Consider the following 16,339-nt stretch of genomic DNA (forward strand, 5'->3'; position numbering starts at 1 on the left):
TCTGCGCTGCTGCTGGGAACAGCACTGCCCTCCGAGTGGGGTGGCCAGAAAGTGGCAGCTTCTGGCTAGGCCCCCAGCTCTGAAGGCAGTGCTGCTGCCAGCAGCTGCACAGAAGTTAGGGTGGGAATGGTATTGACTGTTGAGTCACTGAAAGGGATCCTGCTTGTACAGTACAACTTCAGGCAAACATTTTTCAAAGATTTTCATGGCTACTTGATGAGCAATCAACCACTGCTGAGAAAGATACGCTCCACAGAGAAATATGCCAGGACTAGGCGCAGTAGGAAAGGACTGACTGCATGTAAAAAGGTACATTTCAATTTGATATGAAAGCCATTTATTTTTGAGACCTTTACTCTTGTTGTTTATAAATGTTAGATAGTCAAGGTAGAAAGAAACCGTATAGTAGAAACTTGTACCCTCGTCCCCCTCCAAACCCTTCTGCCTTTGACAGTGTCTTCTATTTGGGAACTTGAAATAGGGTAACGCTAAAACTGTCAAAGGTTTGGGACATAGACTATGGCTGAGATTTCTCTCACTGGCCCTATTAGCAGCTACACGCTGCACACATTTCACAGTGGAACCATTATCCCCACCACACTGTAACACAACGTACAGGAGAGGGGAGAAGCCCTGAGGAGTCACATGGCAATTGTGTGGCCTAGTGGAGAGACCCCTGGACTGGGACTATTCCTAGCTCTGCCACTGGCTTTCTGGGTGACCTTTGGCAAGTCACTTCCCCGCCCTGTGCCTCAGTTTCCCATCCGTGAATGGGGATAATGATATAAAATTCTTTGAGCTGTCCTGGTGAAAAGCACTGTGTAAGATCTAGGTATTAGCCATAGGGTGCCTCAGCTGCACATCTGCATGGTAATTACAACTGTCTAAATGACCATGAACTCCTACAAACATTTCTCTTCCTGTAGGCAACACCCAGGAGCCTGACTGTCTGAAAACATGGTTATGGCAGAGTTGTGGTTGCCCAGAGGTACATTGTGCCTTTCCAAAACATCCAGTTCAGCACAGCTCAAACGTCTGAAAGCCAGGAAATACAGAGTAAACACCCAGACAACCCGAACTCAGCACCCCGGAGCTGGCAACAGCCACAGGGAATTGTCTGTAACTCCAGCTGTGCAATCACCGTGCTTGGTGCAGCTGTACTGAGTGATGGAGGCATTAGCTGGAGCAGTGTGGTAGAGGAATGCCTGTGATATGAGGTGCTGCCCCCTCCTCTCTGGGGGGGTGATCAACAGCAAGAGAAGCATATGTACCTTGGGGGATCCAGTAGGCACCATTTCAGTGCTCCATTGTATTGGTTGTGTCATAGTGAGACACAGTGGTCTTCTTGGAAGAGTAGGTGAAAGTGCAATGGTAGATGGCACTGTGTGCAGAAGGGTGATGGGGATGTAAAACTGAGCAAGTGGGGAGTTGTTTCTGGGAGTAGGTTCAGTGTCTGACTGTAGAACAGGTGTAGGTAGCTCCTGGTCAGTACAGCTCATCTAAACACAAGGTCTGCCTTAGCACAGGGAAGGTGTTTGAATTTGTGCTGCAGTTGACATGGGCCCTATTCCCTGAGGGACATGCACTATCTGCAAAGGCAGAGGGTGAGTATGTGTGTTAGGGGTGTACTGGGGCATCACTCAAAGAGGGCAGAGTTAAGGGTGTGGGGGCTTGTAGCTACCGTATTTTTCCGTGTATAAGACACCCCCATGTATAAGACGACCCCCACTTTTCTAACCCAAAATTTCAGAAATTAATATATTAAACATAAAAAAAACTTACTTCCGTGCATAAGACGACCCTCAATTTTTAGTCTAACGATTTTTAGGAAAAAGTAGCGTCTTATACACGGAAAAATACGGTAACTCTGTATTTCCTGGTGTTCACCGGCTTGAGTTTTGCTGAATTCGCTGTTCTGGAAGGGCCGAGCTATTGCCAGGCAAGCTGAACTCTGCATTAATAAGATTTGTTTGTCAATGAAGAATAATGGCCCCTGCCTCCTCTTGCCCCATTACATTAGCAGCTGATGAGCAGGAGTCACTCATGTTTTAGCCTATAGCGCCTCTACAGCCAGCTAAACCTCCACGTTGAAAGCACTACCACAATTGAGCTAAGCCCTTTAGAGTATATAACTGGAGTTCACTGGAGCGCCTCTTTAATGCAATGGTTAAAACATCCCAATCAGAAACCTTGGAAATCTCATCTGGTCTCTCTCTCATTTTTTTGCAATCACTTTAAGAATTTTTGATATTTGATGCACTGGGTTGTTTGTTCTTATTTGAATTTTTCATCCTCAAGAGCCTTGCTCAGAACTTTCTGAGCATCTTCCACAGCCTCATCCAGAAAGCTCTGCAGCATGTAGTACGTGGTCCCGAAAGAAACTCCTGCAGCTAGCAGAGACCCCACCACTGGTACTGGGATAAAACTCAGAGCTGCTTCAGCTGCCATCGCTGCACCACATGCAGCCTTGCTTAGCAGCTTGATTACAAGCTCTTTAGATATTTCTGCAGCCAGTGGGAACTTTATAACCGCCCTCAGCTCTGAGACGGTCGTTCCCACCCTGTTGGCAAGATTAGTGAGTGAGGTTCTATCCAGTCCAAAGGCCTTACAGTAATGTCTCATGGATGTCACCAGGATGGTAATATCACAAGCAAGACCAAGACCTGGGAGAGGGATGGCAGCGGCAGCAGAAGACACAAGAGCTAGTTTCCATATCTCCTTCTTCAGTTCAGCCTTTTTCTTTTCCAGGATCTTTGCCGAGATGTTGGGCAGGGCCAGGATGAAAGTGAGTCTTTTGTGAGCATCCAGTTCCTGCTCCAGTGTCTCCTGCAGCAAGTGGAAATCATATTTAAGCAGTTCCCAATTGGAGATCAGGAAAACCCGTGGGGAGGCCTCATCTGCTTCCCTCAGGTTCTTGATGCAGTTGTCCCGGATGCCCTGCAGGATCTGTTCCTCATTGTAGGTGCTGGGCCGGCGGATCTGAGCTGCGTACATGTCGGCATCCACTTTGGAGCGCACGTAGTAAAACCTCTTCCCCATCTTGTGAATCTCCTGGGCGAGGTTGGTGTGGTGGGAAGTGAAGCGCTCTGAGGCAATGATGATGAAGAAGTCATAGCTGTTGAATTTTACCTGCTTGAGGTATTTGTCTGGCTGAAAATTGGGTGTCCCGATTCCTGGCAGGTCCCACATTATTACATTGGGGAGTACAGGGTGGGGATAAGCCTTTGGCTCCATCGTTTTTTCTACCACCCCAGTTTCAGCGGAACCGTCATCTTCATCTCCCAGTCCCAAGATGGCATTGACAAAGGATGATTTTCCAGAGCCTGAATTCCCTGTGACTGCAATGTGCAGTGGGGTATTTTCTGATGACTCTAGAGACTTTTTCAGTTTCACTGCTATTTCTGAGAGGTTTCCTGTTCTGGCAGCAGCTTCTAATTCTTCATTGTCCTCTTTGGAGAACGTTGACATGGCAGCTGCTGGCAATGGGTCACTTGGTTTTAGCTGCAAGTCTTAGAAAAGGGAAAGAAACATTGCAATTAGTTATTTTATCAGACAATGTCACAGCAGCTGGTTCATCTATAGTTTGTTGAGGGACAAGGTTAATTTCAACACCAGGAGTTTAAAATGCACAAGTTTGTAATGGAAATGTAACAATGGATAATAATATAATATATGGAGATACACCATCTCATAGAACTGGAAGGGACCCTAAAAGGTCATTGAGTCCAGCCCCCTGCCTTCACTAGCAGGACCAAGTACTGATTTTGCCCCAGATCCCTAAGTAGCCTCCTCAAGGATTGAACTCACAACCCTGGGCTTAGGGGGGCCAATGCTCAAACCACTGAGCTATCCCTTCCACAGATGGATGATTTTCCAATCTATTGTTTGCAATGCTGCTGTAGCTATGTTGGTTCCAGGATATTAGTGAGAAGGTAAGTGAGGTAATATCTTTTGCTAGAGCAACTTCTGTTGGTGAACCGGACAAGTTTTCAAGCTTTGCTGTACATGCTGGGCCGGTAAGTCTGAACCACATACAAGTCAGCATCCATTGTGGAGCTCCAGGGAGCTTGAAATCCTGTCTCTTTTGCCGACAGAAGTTGGTCCAAAAAAAGATACGACCTCATCCACCCTTCCTACGTATCAGCATGAAGTGTCCCCCGTGTTTTACCATCGACAGAAAATCTGGCCACTTTGATTCTAGTCATTGGACAAAGAGCTTGTATACATTGGACATTTACCAGCAGAGCCGTGCCAGTCTAACTACACCGCTATAGCTCCCCTGTGGACACTCTCTCTGGAATAGGTGCCTTTTGCTGGGTGAGCGTATGACACTTTTAAAATGCTATAAACTAAACTGGGACAAAACACTCGTATTCTGAAATAAGGGTAGTTATAGCAGTGCAATTCTACCGGTATAGGTCTGTCGGTATGTTTCCCTGGGGGTGTTTCTAGTGGGATTCCTCATAGATCGGTTCTAGGCTTAACTCTATTCAACATTTTAATCAATGACCAAAAAGTAAATATAGAATCACTCCTGATGAAATGTGCAGATGACAAAAAGATCATCGGAGTGGTAAATATGAGGTCTGGACCATCATACAGAGAGATCTGGATCATTTGGTGAGCAGGGATCATTCGACCAAAATGCAGTTTAATATGGCTAAATATAAGGTCTGACAACTAGGATCAAGGAATGCAGGCCCTGTCTTCAGAATGGGGGACTGTATCCTGAAAAGCAGGGACTCTGAAAAGGATTTAGGGGCCTTAGCAGACCAGCAACTCAACATGAGCTCCAAGTGCGATGCTGTGGCAAAAAGAGCTAATGTGATCCATGGATGTCTAAAGAGGGGAGTAGTGAGTAGGAGTCAGGAGGTCATTTTCCCTATACTAGAACACTGCATCCTGTTCTGTGGTCCACGGTTTAAAAAAGATATTGGAAAAACTGAAAGCAGTGCAGAGAAGAGCCATGAGAATTATCTGAGGGCTGGAGAAACTGCCCAATACTGAGAGACTTACAGAGCTCAGCTATTTACAGAGGTGAAAGTAAGCCGGTACAAGCCGGTATGGGTACCGGCAAGAGCCAGTATGCCGTGCCGGACTGCACCGGCTTTCGCTATGGGGATTTAAAGGGCTCTGGGCTCCCCGCCGCAGCTGGCAGCCCAGAGCCCTTTAAACCCCCCACCCACAGCTCCGGTGGCTGGGCTGGGGCCAGATTTAAAGGGCTCTGGGCTGCCGCAGCGGCAGTCAGCCCAGAGCTCTTTAAACCCCCCGCCACAGCTGAGATTTAAAGAGCTCAGAGCTCCCCACCGCTGCGGGCAGCCCAGAGCCCTTTGAATCCCGGCTGCGGCTCCAGTGGCCGGGCTGGGGCCAGGATTTAAAGGGCTCGGGGTTCCCCGCAGCAGCCGGAGCCCCGGGCCCTTTAATTTGCCCCTGAGCTCTGGGGGCCTCCCAGCTACCTCTGCAGCTGGGAGCCCCTGGTTGATTTAAAGGCCCTGGGTCTCCCAGCCACAGTTGGTGCCCCAGGGCCTTTAAATCCCAAGGCCACGCCCCTTCCAGATGAGGCCATGTCCCTTCTGGATGAGGCCACGCCCCCTTCAGGACTCCGGCAGTACCGGTCAGTCCTGTAAATTACTTTCACCCCTGGCTATTTAACTTATCAAAAGGAAGATCATGAGCTGACTTGATTATGGGGTATCAGTATCTTCACGGGGAGAAGACACCAAGCACTGAAGGGGTCTTTAATCTGGCACAGAAAGACATAAAAAGAACAGATGGCTGCAGGTGAAATCCAGAAAATTCAAACTTGAAATAAGGCACCACTTTTAAACAGTGAGGGTGATTAATTATTGGAACACACTATCAGAGGAAGTGATGGATTCTAAACCTCTTGGCATCTTCCAATCCAGACTGGAGGCCTTGCTGGAAGATGCTTTAGTCAAATACAAGTTTTGGGGCTCAACACAGGGGAACTATATACAATCCTATGGCTTGTGATATACAGGAGGTCAGACTAGATGATTCTAAGTAAAATATACCAGCAGGTATTATAAAAATGATATATGACAAAGCACACACATAAATAAATAAATATTGAAAATCAGGGTAGGACATATAGTCATGTAGACATTGAGTATAAACTTTCATTGGTTATATTTTAATGGATTTAATAAGTAGCTCTGAAGTAGCTTGATTTTAAGCCCTGATAGAGTGAAGTAACCTTTCACCCAGGATCCCAGCTGTAGTTTTAGCTCTGCAAATTCTTGTTTTATTTAGGAGGCCTTGTCCATCCTGAGGAAGTGTAAGCATGTGCGAATGGCTAGGGAACTACTTCTGTACTTTTGAAAGTCAAAAGACAGTGGGTCATGTGCTCTGGCCAGCCAGGCTGGTCCAGGTGTGGGCTCACGGGCTGGGTCGAGCCTGCGGAACATTTCCAGTCAGCCCCAGAATGTTTCTGCCCCCGCAGCAGACCTGCTCTACAAAATGGCACCCTCTGCACAGCATGACATCACACGTATCGTGCGTGCGAGGTCATGCCGCACAGAGAACGCTCTTTTGATTCTGTATGTGGTCTGAGGAGCTGCTGCACAACTAGACATGAGGCCCATGTCATTGAAAAGGTTGGTCCATCCCTAAACACAAGGGTTTGAGATAGTGATACTGTCATCACCTCCTGTTATTCTCTCGGTATTGTTTCTTTGGGGGAAAAAACAGACTCATGGACATAATGAAGAAACAGCACTCTAAAAGAACCCCCAAAATGGACCAAGAGTCAGAATGACATTGCGTAATAGGGTATCAGAGGGGCAGCCGTGTTAGTCTGTATCCACAAAAACAACAAGGAGTCCGCTGGCACCTTAAAGACTAACAGATTTATTTGGGCATAAGCTTTCATGGGTCAAAACCCCACTTCTGCAGATGCATGGAGACTAATCAGGATTGGACGATGCAGTTGAGGTGAGAGGTCCCCTGCTACTCTCAGGTCACCACCATGACAGTTCAACTGCCGATGTTCCTACTTCCTCTTCCAAGGAAAGTAGAGACACAGACATTGCAGACTGGCCAGCTGACCTGAGAACAGCCCCACTAGCTTGATGGTACCTGAGTCAGAAGACATTGCCTGGGTCCCCAAACTGCAGTTCTTGACTGACTCTAAAGCTCCGCCAGTGGTGCATGTCCTCACCAGTAGTGTTTGCACCAACAGAAGTGGGACACCTGTGAGCAAGGCACGGGGCTCAAGTTCACAGCAGGCAGCCTACCGGCCGAGAAATTGACATTCTTGTCTGTTTCATGGCTCCTATTATTTCATATTTGGTCTCCGGTGCCAGTCAGCCAACAGGGGGCTCCCAGCCAGAGCCCCCCCAACCTGCTGACGGCCCGAGCTGTCAGCCCCCTTGGGGCTCACATCTGGAGACCCCAGATCCTGAGAGGAAATGGGAAATAATAGCATCAGAAAAACTAACAAGGATGTCAATTTCACAGCTGGTTGGCTCTGTGCTGTGCAGCTGAGTCTGGCCTGGGGCTCACAGCTCCACTGTCAGCCCTGGGGTCGGGGATGGGGCTCCCTCTGTGAGACTCGCTGCCAGGGCTGAGGAGACCTGCTGCCACCTCCTGGTGAGGGATTGAAGTGGTGGAGGAGAGCTGAGGCTGCCGTTGCGCTCAGGCTGTCCTTCCCCTCCCCCCACCATCCCTCACCAGGAGGTGGCACACTCCCAAAATAAAGAGGCCTGGAAAAAACCAGTCCCAATCCAGTAAAAAGACAACTTAAAAATTGAAACAGAGGGATCAAAAGGGGCCAGTCAAGGAAAAAAGTGAACCAGACCCCAGTCTGAGCAGGAGTGTTGCTGCAGGCTTTCAGCCTGACTAAGCAAGATCGATCCCGTAGGAAAGCCTTGTCACCCCTGCCAGAGGCTACGCAGAAAACAGGTTCCTGGAGGTGAAAAGAGGGTTTTAAAAACACCTGCTGCTCCCCCAAAAGCCCCTAGTCTGGCCAAGCACCTCTCAGGGGTTGCTAAGCATTAGAAAGACTGCTAGAAAACAGAGGCATGTCCAAACCCTTCAATCTACCAAGCACCAACAGAAACAGGTGAGAGTCAAAGCCCATCCCCCAGCATGACAAAGGGGAGAGAAAGAGCAGAAACTCTGTGTTGTGGGTGGCAAACAACCTCTGTGTCCCATCCATGGGATGCATCACAGCCAGGCTCAAAGGCTGCCCCAACTCATTTGAAACCCCGAAACCCTGGGATTGGAGCAGCATGACTGTGGTGTATTGAAAACTATGTTGAAATTATAAACTGTCACTTTAGGAATAAGACGAACGAGGAGTACTTGTGGCACCGTAGAGGAGTAAGAGGTTTCCTGGCCCTACTGGCAGGCTAGGGGGCTCAGTATGGAAGCATGTGATTAAAGTCAGTCTGCAGAGCCAGGTCAAAGCCAGGCGGAATGAGCTGGGCTACAGAGAGCAGCCTGTTTTGTCTCGCTCTGCTTTGGATTCTTGAGTGGTCAGACTGTGGATTCTAAGAAATAAAGTCATGTTACATTGTAATTTTCTAGAGAGAGTACCTACCTTATGTTTTTATCTAACTTCTCTCTGTGTGGGCTGTGAACATCACCACATCTGTGTGACCTGCCTCACATCCAGACTCACACAGCCCAGTAGGACCATCTTAATGGCAGAAGCTACCTTCCCATACTGGGAGAGCGCCAGCGTAAGAGTCTCATTGTGAATAAGAGGGGGCATTGAAAAGAAAAACAACTGTAGTGACAGGAGTAACTGAGGGAAAAGTGGAACAAAAGATTCCTTGACACAGAGTCGATCCTGGACCAAGAGATTCACAAACTGCTCCTAGGCCAAAAACATCACTATTGATTTGAGACAGATTTAATATTAATACAGTCAGTAACCTCAGCTACACTCAGATACATCCCCAGAGAGCAGGAGACAACAGACACATGCTGACCCCACGTCTGCGGGTCAGAATGCGGAGCCCATCTGAACTGGACCTCATGGTGAAGGCTTCCCCCCAAAATATGGGGAGATAACAACACCCCTGCAACAAAGAAACTTACGAGTAACAAAGCAAACCAAACTATCGGAGAGCCAGGCCCTGTTCACGGCACTTCCCAAACACAGTCTCACCCTCGGGAGCTCCCACAATCTCCAGAGAGAGAGAGAAGGGGGAGATGACAAGAGAGGGAAGAGGTGGGATGCTGAGCAAAGGGATTACAAGATTTCTGTTGCTCTGGCCCTGCTCTGCATGTCTCCTCCCTGGGATGGTCAAAGGGGCAGGAGGCTGGAGCAGCTTGTGGAGTGAAGTCCCGACCTTCCGGTGGGCCACTAGATGCTCTTTCAACCTCTGAGGAGCCCAGGAGGGCAGGTGCAGCTAGGGGTGGCTGTAGAAGTGCAGTTCTTCGCTGTGCACCGCAGAGTGCTGCAGAGGCCTGATCCCATCACTGTCCTATCCAGCCACCCCAGGGGCAGGGAGGGGTGAGTCACTAAAAGAAGGAGTGGTGGTGCAGAAGTAAGGGTGGCAATACCCTACCATGCCATCCCGACTTCTGCACTGCTGTGGCAGCGGCTCTGCCTTCAGACCTGGGCATCCAGCCAGCAGCTGGTGCTCTCCAGCTGCCAGCTCTGAAGCCAGCACCGCCGCCAGGAGCTGCACAGAAGTAAGGGTAGCAGTACCGCAACTCCCCCCCCCCCCACAATAACCTTGTGACCTCCCCCCTCCCCACAACAACTCCTTTTTGGGTCAGGACCCCTCCAATTACAGCACCATGACATTTGAGATTTAAATAGCTGAAATCATGAAATTTTCTATTTTAAAAATCCTATGACGGTGAAATTGACCAAAATGGACTGTGAATTTGGTAGGGCCCTACTCATGTCCCTCTATCCCCGCACCCCACCTCATCCCCGGCACCCTGGTTCCCCTTTGTTCCCCCATCCCACCTCAGCTCCTGCCTCTATTGGCCTCTATATCCATGTCAGCTCCCCCTTCGTCCCCCGTTCTCCCACCTTCCTTTCAACTCCTGCCCCACTTTTCTCCACTTCCCTCTACCTACCCCGGCTCTTTCCCCCTCCTCCCCCGCCCCCTGCCCCACCTGCAGTCCTGCCCCTGTGTTCCCAAATCCCATCCACCCCACTTAGCTCCCAACCCTTAGTCTCCCTTCCCCTCTACCCGCCCCAGCTCCCATCCCCTCGTCTCTCCTACGGCCGCCTCCGTGAACCTCCAAAGCCCTGCACCCCAGGTGCCAGAGCATTTGTGCCTCGGCCATGGGCTGCTGTATCTGGCTCTGAGGGTTCTCTCCAGGCATAGACAACTTGTGCCTCCCCACATGTGTGTGTAGGGGGGCACAATCTAAGGGGAGGACATGTGACCACCCCACATGTCTCTTCTGCCCAGCAACCCCCCCGCCCTGTGCCCAGCCTGGGACCACAGCACTCTCCCCGCCATATTACTCCTTCTCCCACTGTGCCTCCTCCCCCAGCATGCTAGGCCTCTGTCCCTGGCAGCCAGGCCCAGGCAGGGAGCATGCTGCATGCTGGCCACTCCACTCTGGGTCGGTGTGAGAGCTGCCCAGTGGGAGCAGTGAGGGGGCAGCAGGAGAATTGGGGGTGGGGGGAAACTTGACCCCACATTCCCCCCGGTGCATCGCCTTTGCCTTTACCTCCAGGCTGCAGGGCTGGGCTTTGTCTCTCTCCTCCAGGCCCCTGCCCACATCAGCCCTGTCATTCCCACTCTGCATGTTAAAAACACAAAGGAAATTCCCTACCAAAAAACTTAGTTAAAGGGGAGTTAAGTTGGCTGCTTAGCAGAGGCTCTTCTCCCCGAAGCCTTTCTGAGCAGGGAGCTAAACACCTGAAACAAACCCCCTGACCATGAGGAAGTACAGAGTTAAGGTAAAGCCTCTCACATGCTCCCCTCAACTTAACATTCCTTCCCCTCGCACTGCACCCCCTGTATCCCTGTGAGGACAGCAGTAGAAACTGTCAATGACCTTCCCTGGCACGTGTTTGTCCAACGTGCTCTTGAAAACCTCCCCTGGTGGGGCTTCCGCAGCCTTCCATGGCAGCCGGCTCCAGAGCTTCACTCCCCTGAGAGTGGGAAAGATTTTCCTAAGTGAGGCTAAAGTCACGGCCAGGTCACGGGCAGTAAAGAAAAATTCATGGAAGCCCGTGACCTGTCCGTGACTTTTACTAAAAACATCTGTGACAAACTAGGGAGCTACAGAGTCCCCACACTGCCTGCAGCGGCTGGACCGCTGCAGGGGCCTGGCTCAGAGCTCAGGGGTCCCCATCGCCTGTGGCTCGGAGATCTAGGTTACCCCCACTGCCCACAGTGGCTCAGAGCTCCTGGGGGCCACTGCAGGTGGCAGGGGGACCCTGCAGCTCCCGGCTGCTGCGGGCTGAAGCCACAGAGCTGTCTGGATTCCTAGACTTCTGTGGCCAAGTCGTAGCCTTACTAATATCCAATCTAATTCTTCCTTACAGCCGTTTAAGTCCATTACTTCTTGTCCTAGCTTCAGTGGTCACAGAGAACAGTTGATCACTGTCCTCTTTATAGCAGCCCTGAAAACGCCTGAAGACTGTTATCAGGTCCCCCCTCAGTCTTCTTTCCTCCAGACTAAACATGACCTCAGTGAGGAACTCCTTGGGGTGAGGATCAAAGGGGGCATGGGGTGTGGGAGGCATTAGCTTAACTCTGCATTTCCTTGTTCTCAGAGGTTTAGTGTTAGGGTTTCAGCTCCCGACTCTGGAAGGGTTTGCGGATCAGAGGTTCCGCTGAGTCACCTTAACTTTACCAATGACTTTTTGTGTGTTAATATCAGACGTCAGCTCTGTGATGGGTGCCAGAGCGTATCAGAAAGATCAACGTCCAATGCCTTGTTCAGGCAAAAGCTCTTCAGTAAATAACCCTGGATGGCCCCAAGGGCACAGAGCAGTCAGACTGGGGAACGACTTAGTGCCTTCCTAAACTCTGCCCTCAGACTAAACTCTGCCCACTTCAGACATCTCTCACATCAGACTGTGCAGAGTCTCCTTTTCCTCCCTCTCCCCTGCTGTCAACAGCAGTGAAATCAGTCACAAAGGCACCATTTAAATGATCATCACTGAGGTCAACACCTCAGCTGATGAGCATGGGGCAGTTCACCATTCTCAGAGTGATTGTTTCAGGCTCTCTGCAGACTCAGGCAGGCAACAAACAATGGTTATACATGGTGGGCCACGTTCTGAAGGTTTTCTATGTAAGTATTAGAGCCAGAGACTAAATTTTTGGAAATAGTGGCTATTTTAGAGAACAAGATGGCCTCACAGGACAGGTGCTGATAAACCATCCTGCTATGTAGCCCCCCTGATTCAAGCCCTATGATAATATCACAAGCAAAGGTAAAACCTGGGTCAGGATCAGCAGCGATAGCAGATGAGACCGAGGCACGTTTCGATCTATGCTTCAGTGGTTTCACTTTATTTTTTTCCACGATCTTTTCTGAGATGTCAGGCTGGGCCAGTATGAAAGCGAGTCCCTTGTGAGCGTCCAGCTCCCTCTCCAGTGTTTCCTGCAGGAGCTGGAAATCGTACTTGTGCAGTTCCCAGCTGGAGAGCAGGAAAACCCGCGGGGAGGCCTCACCTACTTCTCTCAGGTTCTCTACACAGTCCTCCCTGATCTCCTGCAGGGTTCTCTCCTGGTTGAAATTATTTTTCCTTTTTGCAGCTTTCAAGTCATTATCCACTTTGGAGCGCACGTAATAAAACCTCTTCCCCATCTTGTGAATCTCCTGGGCGAGGTTGGTGTGGTGGGAAGTGAAGCGCTCTGAGGCGATGATGATGAAGAAGTCGTAGTTGTTGAATTTTACCTCTTTGAGGTATTGGTCTGCCTGAAACTTGGGAGTCCCGATTCCTGGAAGATCCCACATTGTTAAATTGTGGAATACAGGGTGGGGATAAGCCGTTGGCTCCATCGTTGTTTCTACCACCCCAGTTTCAGCGGAACCGTCATCTTCATCTCCCAGTCCCCGGATGGCGTTGATAAAGGACGATTTTCCGGAGCCCGACTCTCCCGTGACAGCGATGTGGAGTTGGGTGTTTTCTATCAACTCTACAGACACCTTCAGCTTTGCTGCTATTTCTGCGAGGTTTCCTGTTTTGGCAGCAGCTTCTAATTCTTCAATGTCCTTTTTGGAGAACTTAGCACCCATGGCAGCTTGGCTGCGGTTCAATCAGTCTCAGGTATGCCTTAGGAAAGGGAGAGAAAGATTGCAATTAGCTGTTTTCATCAGGCAAAGTCACAACAGCTCGTTTGACTAAGATTTCTCATGGGAAAAGGTTGATTTCAGCAAAGATAAGAGTTAAGAAGAGGAGGTAAAAGCAGAGGGAGAATTTTGTTCTGAACGGGGGAAATCTGTGTCTGGCCAGTGAGCAAACCCAGCTCCTAGCTTAGTCCCTCTCTGAACCTTCATCTTTCCAGAATGGTGCTCATTTCTCCTCCTTTACTGATGGCCTCATCGTGAGAGAGTGCTCTGCCCTATCGATCTAGGTGCCTGTGCAACGCCCATCACAGTGGTATCTGAGCACCTGATCGGGTACCACGGATGGATTAAAAGTGGATTCTGGGATCTGAGGCCCACAATCTGAATAGGACAATAAGTCAGGAGCAGAGCTGCCAGTGGCAATTCGTGGGGCCCTGCTGATTGGCATCATCCAGCCAGCTGCTGGGGTGAGCTTGGACTGGCCAGACTGCAGGGAGATCAAAGAGGGACAGAGGAGAGAAAGATCAGCACATCTCTGGGGGCAGGTAGCAGAGGCAAGAGTCAGAACTGGCCATGGGCTGGAAGCCAGATCACTATGCTGAGGTGCTGAGGGCTCTGAGCCCCATTTTCTCTCTCCACCCCCTTTGTGCATGTCTGTCTGTCTCTCCTTCTTATCCCTCATGTCCCCCTGTGATTCCCAGAGGTGCTGAGCACCGGCAGCTCCAACTGCAGCTCCCATTGCAGCTGTGGGAGCTCAGCACTTCTGGAAATCAGTCTGTGGAGAACATGGAAATATTTGATGGGAAATATGCACGACTCAGTTTCCCCTCTCACTAATTACTCCTCCGGCACAGTGGGACTGAGTATGGCATGAGGGTGTCACATAGGCATGTCTGGGTTGGTGTGAAGGAATTACAAAGAACTGTCCCCATATGAATGAAATTGCCTCAGACTCAGAGACACAACAAAGACCAGTGACCGGGCGTTGGCTGTTAACAACTAGGAGTCGGCAGAGCAGAGCATGTGACCGCAGCAGGACTGCAAGCTGCACAGCTACAGACAAAGCACAAGCTGTGAGCAGACTGAGGCACGTTTGTTGCTGCCCAGGACTGAAGGCAGAGACACAGAGCTGTAACCCAGGGGGCTTTGGAAAAGAGGGGCAGGTGATCCCACGTCCTTTACCCAGAGGCCTCCCTGCACTGGAGGGCTCCCCTTCCACTCTCCTGTGTGGCAGAGTCCTCGTAGCCCCAACAAGGCTGGGCCCAGCATTCCTGGCGGGGGGCTTGACCCCCAACCTTGTTGTGGTCACTTAGGGCAGGGGCTGGGGTGTCCACACTCCGGGGGGCTCTCTCTCCACTGGATGCTTCACTGACCCACTGATTGTTACATACAGTTCAAAGCAAATACAGTTTATTAAACAGAAAGCAGGCTGACCTGGAGCACTGGCCACTCCCCATTGCTCCTGGGGACTGTCAGTCTCAGGATCCTGATTTCCCATCGACCCTTCCCTTTCCTTTGGTACTGGTGTAACCCTTCTGCCAGATGGAGCCAGCAGCAACCAGGGCCGGGTTCAGTATCTAGGGGTTCCTTTCTATCGATACAACACAGAACTGGCTTGAGCTCCCACCCAGTAACCTGGGAAAATTACACACCACCCCTGGGCACCTCTGAGAGGTAAAACGTCCCCACTCACAAGCACAGAGTCTGATTGTAGAAAAGAAACTTTTAATAAAAGGAGGGAAGTAATTCGGAGTTAATTTGGGAAAACACCGCAAACAGGGTTCATAAATATGGGCACCAAGTATCAGAGGGAGGGGGAGGCTGAGCCTCCCCAAACAGCCAGATGTGGCCCGTCCACTCTGCAGGCGGCTGGCTCTCCCATGGCTGCCTGGCCCCCTGACACTCTGGGGGAAGGATAGCTGGGGCCGCACTGTCTGGCCCCCTGGCATTCTGGAGCCGGGAAGGCTGGGGCCATTCTGCTGGGGCCAGAGGGGAGGGGGTTGGGCTGCCCGGCCCCCAGCACTCCGGGGGTGTGTGTGCTAGAGCGGCCACAATGGGGGGACTGGGGGCATGGGGCAGGGGCCAGCGGCCACAGTGGGGGCTGGGCTCTGGTGGGCACAGAAGGGGCGGGGCCTTGGGCAGAAGGGGTGGGGCTGGGGGCTAGTCTTCCCAAGCCAGCTGTTCACCCACCATCCATGTTCATAAACATAAACCATGAGCAAAATACCCACCACCACATAGGTTGGCCAGTGTCCTTTTCCCCTCAGGTTCTTAAGTCCAGCAACCCAAAATTCCCTTTCACGTGCCTGACCCTTCTCTGAACCCTACTCACAGTTGCTGTCCTTGGTCAGCGCAGAGCCAGAGTTCAGAGATGCATCTGCAGAGTTCAACTCCCACCTTGGGTGGAGCGGGGACGGGGGCGTAAAGAGGCACCTTACCCACTCTGCTGCTCAGGCACTCGCTCGCCACCTCTCTCTGCCAGCCACCCTGCTGGCCACCTGCTCACCGCTCTCGCCAAGCCTCTCCACAGCCACTTGCTGTCCCTCTCTGGCTCCCCAGCCACTCATTCACCATCCGACCGTCAGTCACCTTCTGCTTCCACCCACCTCTCTGCTGTGACCTCTGCACATTAGTCTCTTAGTAATTGTCAGTTTTTTGCAGGCTGGGCAGAAACACTGCCCCCCACCAAGCAATTTCAGCTCTCAGTGATTTTTAGCTCTTAGCAGACAGGGCAGAAACACAGTCCTACCCCAACCCATTTCAGCTCTGATTGAGTATTTAACATAACAAAGAGACTCCTAATGATCTCTATGTAGCTTCTTCTTTGAACAGTGGGGGAAACAGGTTAAACCAATCCAGAGAAGACCCTTGGGGGACGGCCCACATCTTCTGGCTGGGATATCTGTCCCCACCCCTCTTATTTTCACAGGGCTCTGGCATTTGAGCCCCTGGCTTAAAGAGGTTCTTTCAGTTGAGGGTGATCCCCTCATCTGGGTCAGGTCCAGCACAGTCCTGCTTCTCTGTATTCATACAATAATGAAACAACATTGAAACAGCATTTCACTACCCCTGCATTCAGTTTTAAAATTTT

General features: G+C 50.7%; 2 protein-coding genes across 2 annotated transcripts; both read right to left on the reverse strand.

Annotated features, from left to right (window-relative positions):
• Positions 1–2,274: 2,274 nt before the first annotated feature.
• LOC123351695 (interferon-inducible GTPase 5-like) lies at positions 2,275–3,468 on the reverse strand. Its single transcript, XM_044991242.1, has one exon. The coding sequence runs from the start codon at positions 3,466–3,468 to the stop codon at positions 2,275–2,277; it is 1,194 nt and encodes a 397-aa protein (XP_044847177.1).
• Positions 3,469–13,197, reverse strand: LOC123352010 (interferon-inducible GTPase 5-like; the record flags this gene model as incomplete). The annotated part of the gene is made up of 2 exons (XM_044991693.1): positions 12,396–13,197; positions 3,469–3,509 (listed from the first exon to the last, which is right to left on the reverse strand). Coding segments are annotated over exons 1-2 (843 nt in total), but the record flags the coding sequence as incomplete, so codon positions are not given.
• Between the last annotated feature and the right edge of the window lie 3,142 nt (positions 13,198–16,339).

This window comes from Mauremys mutica, chromosome 17 (assembly GCF_020497125.1).
Source record: "Mauremys mutica isolate MM-2020 ecotype Southern chromosome 17, ASM2049712v1, whole genome shotgun sequence".
Taxonomy (NCBI): Eukaryota; Metazoa; Chordata; order Testudines; family Geoemydidae; genus Mauremys; species Mauremys mutica.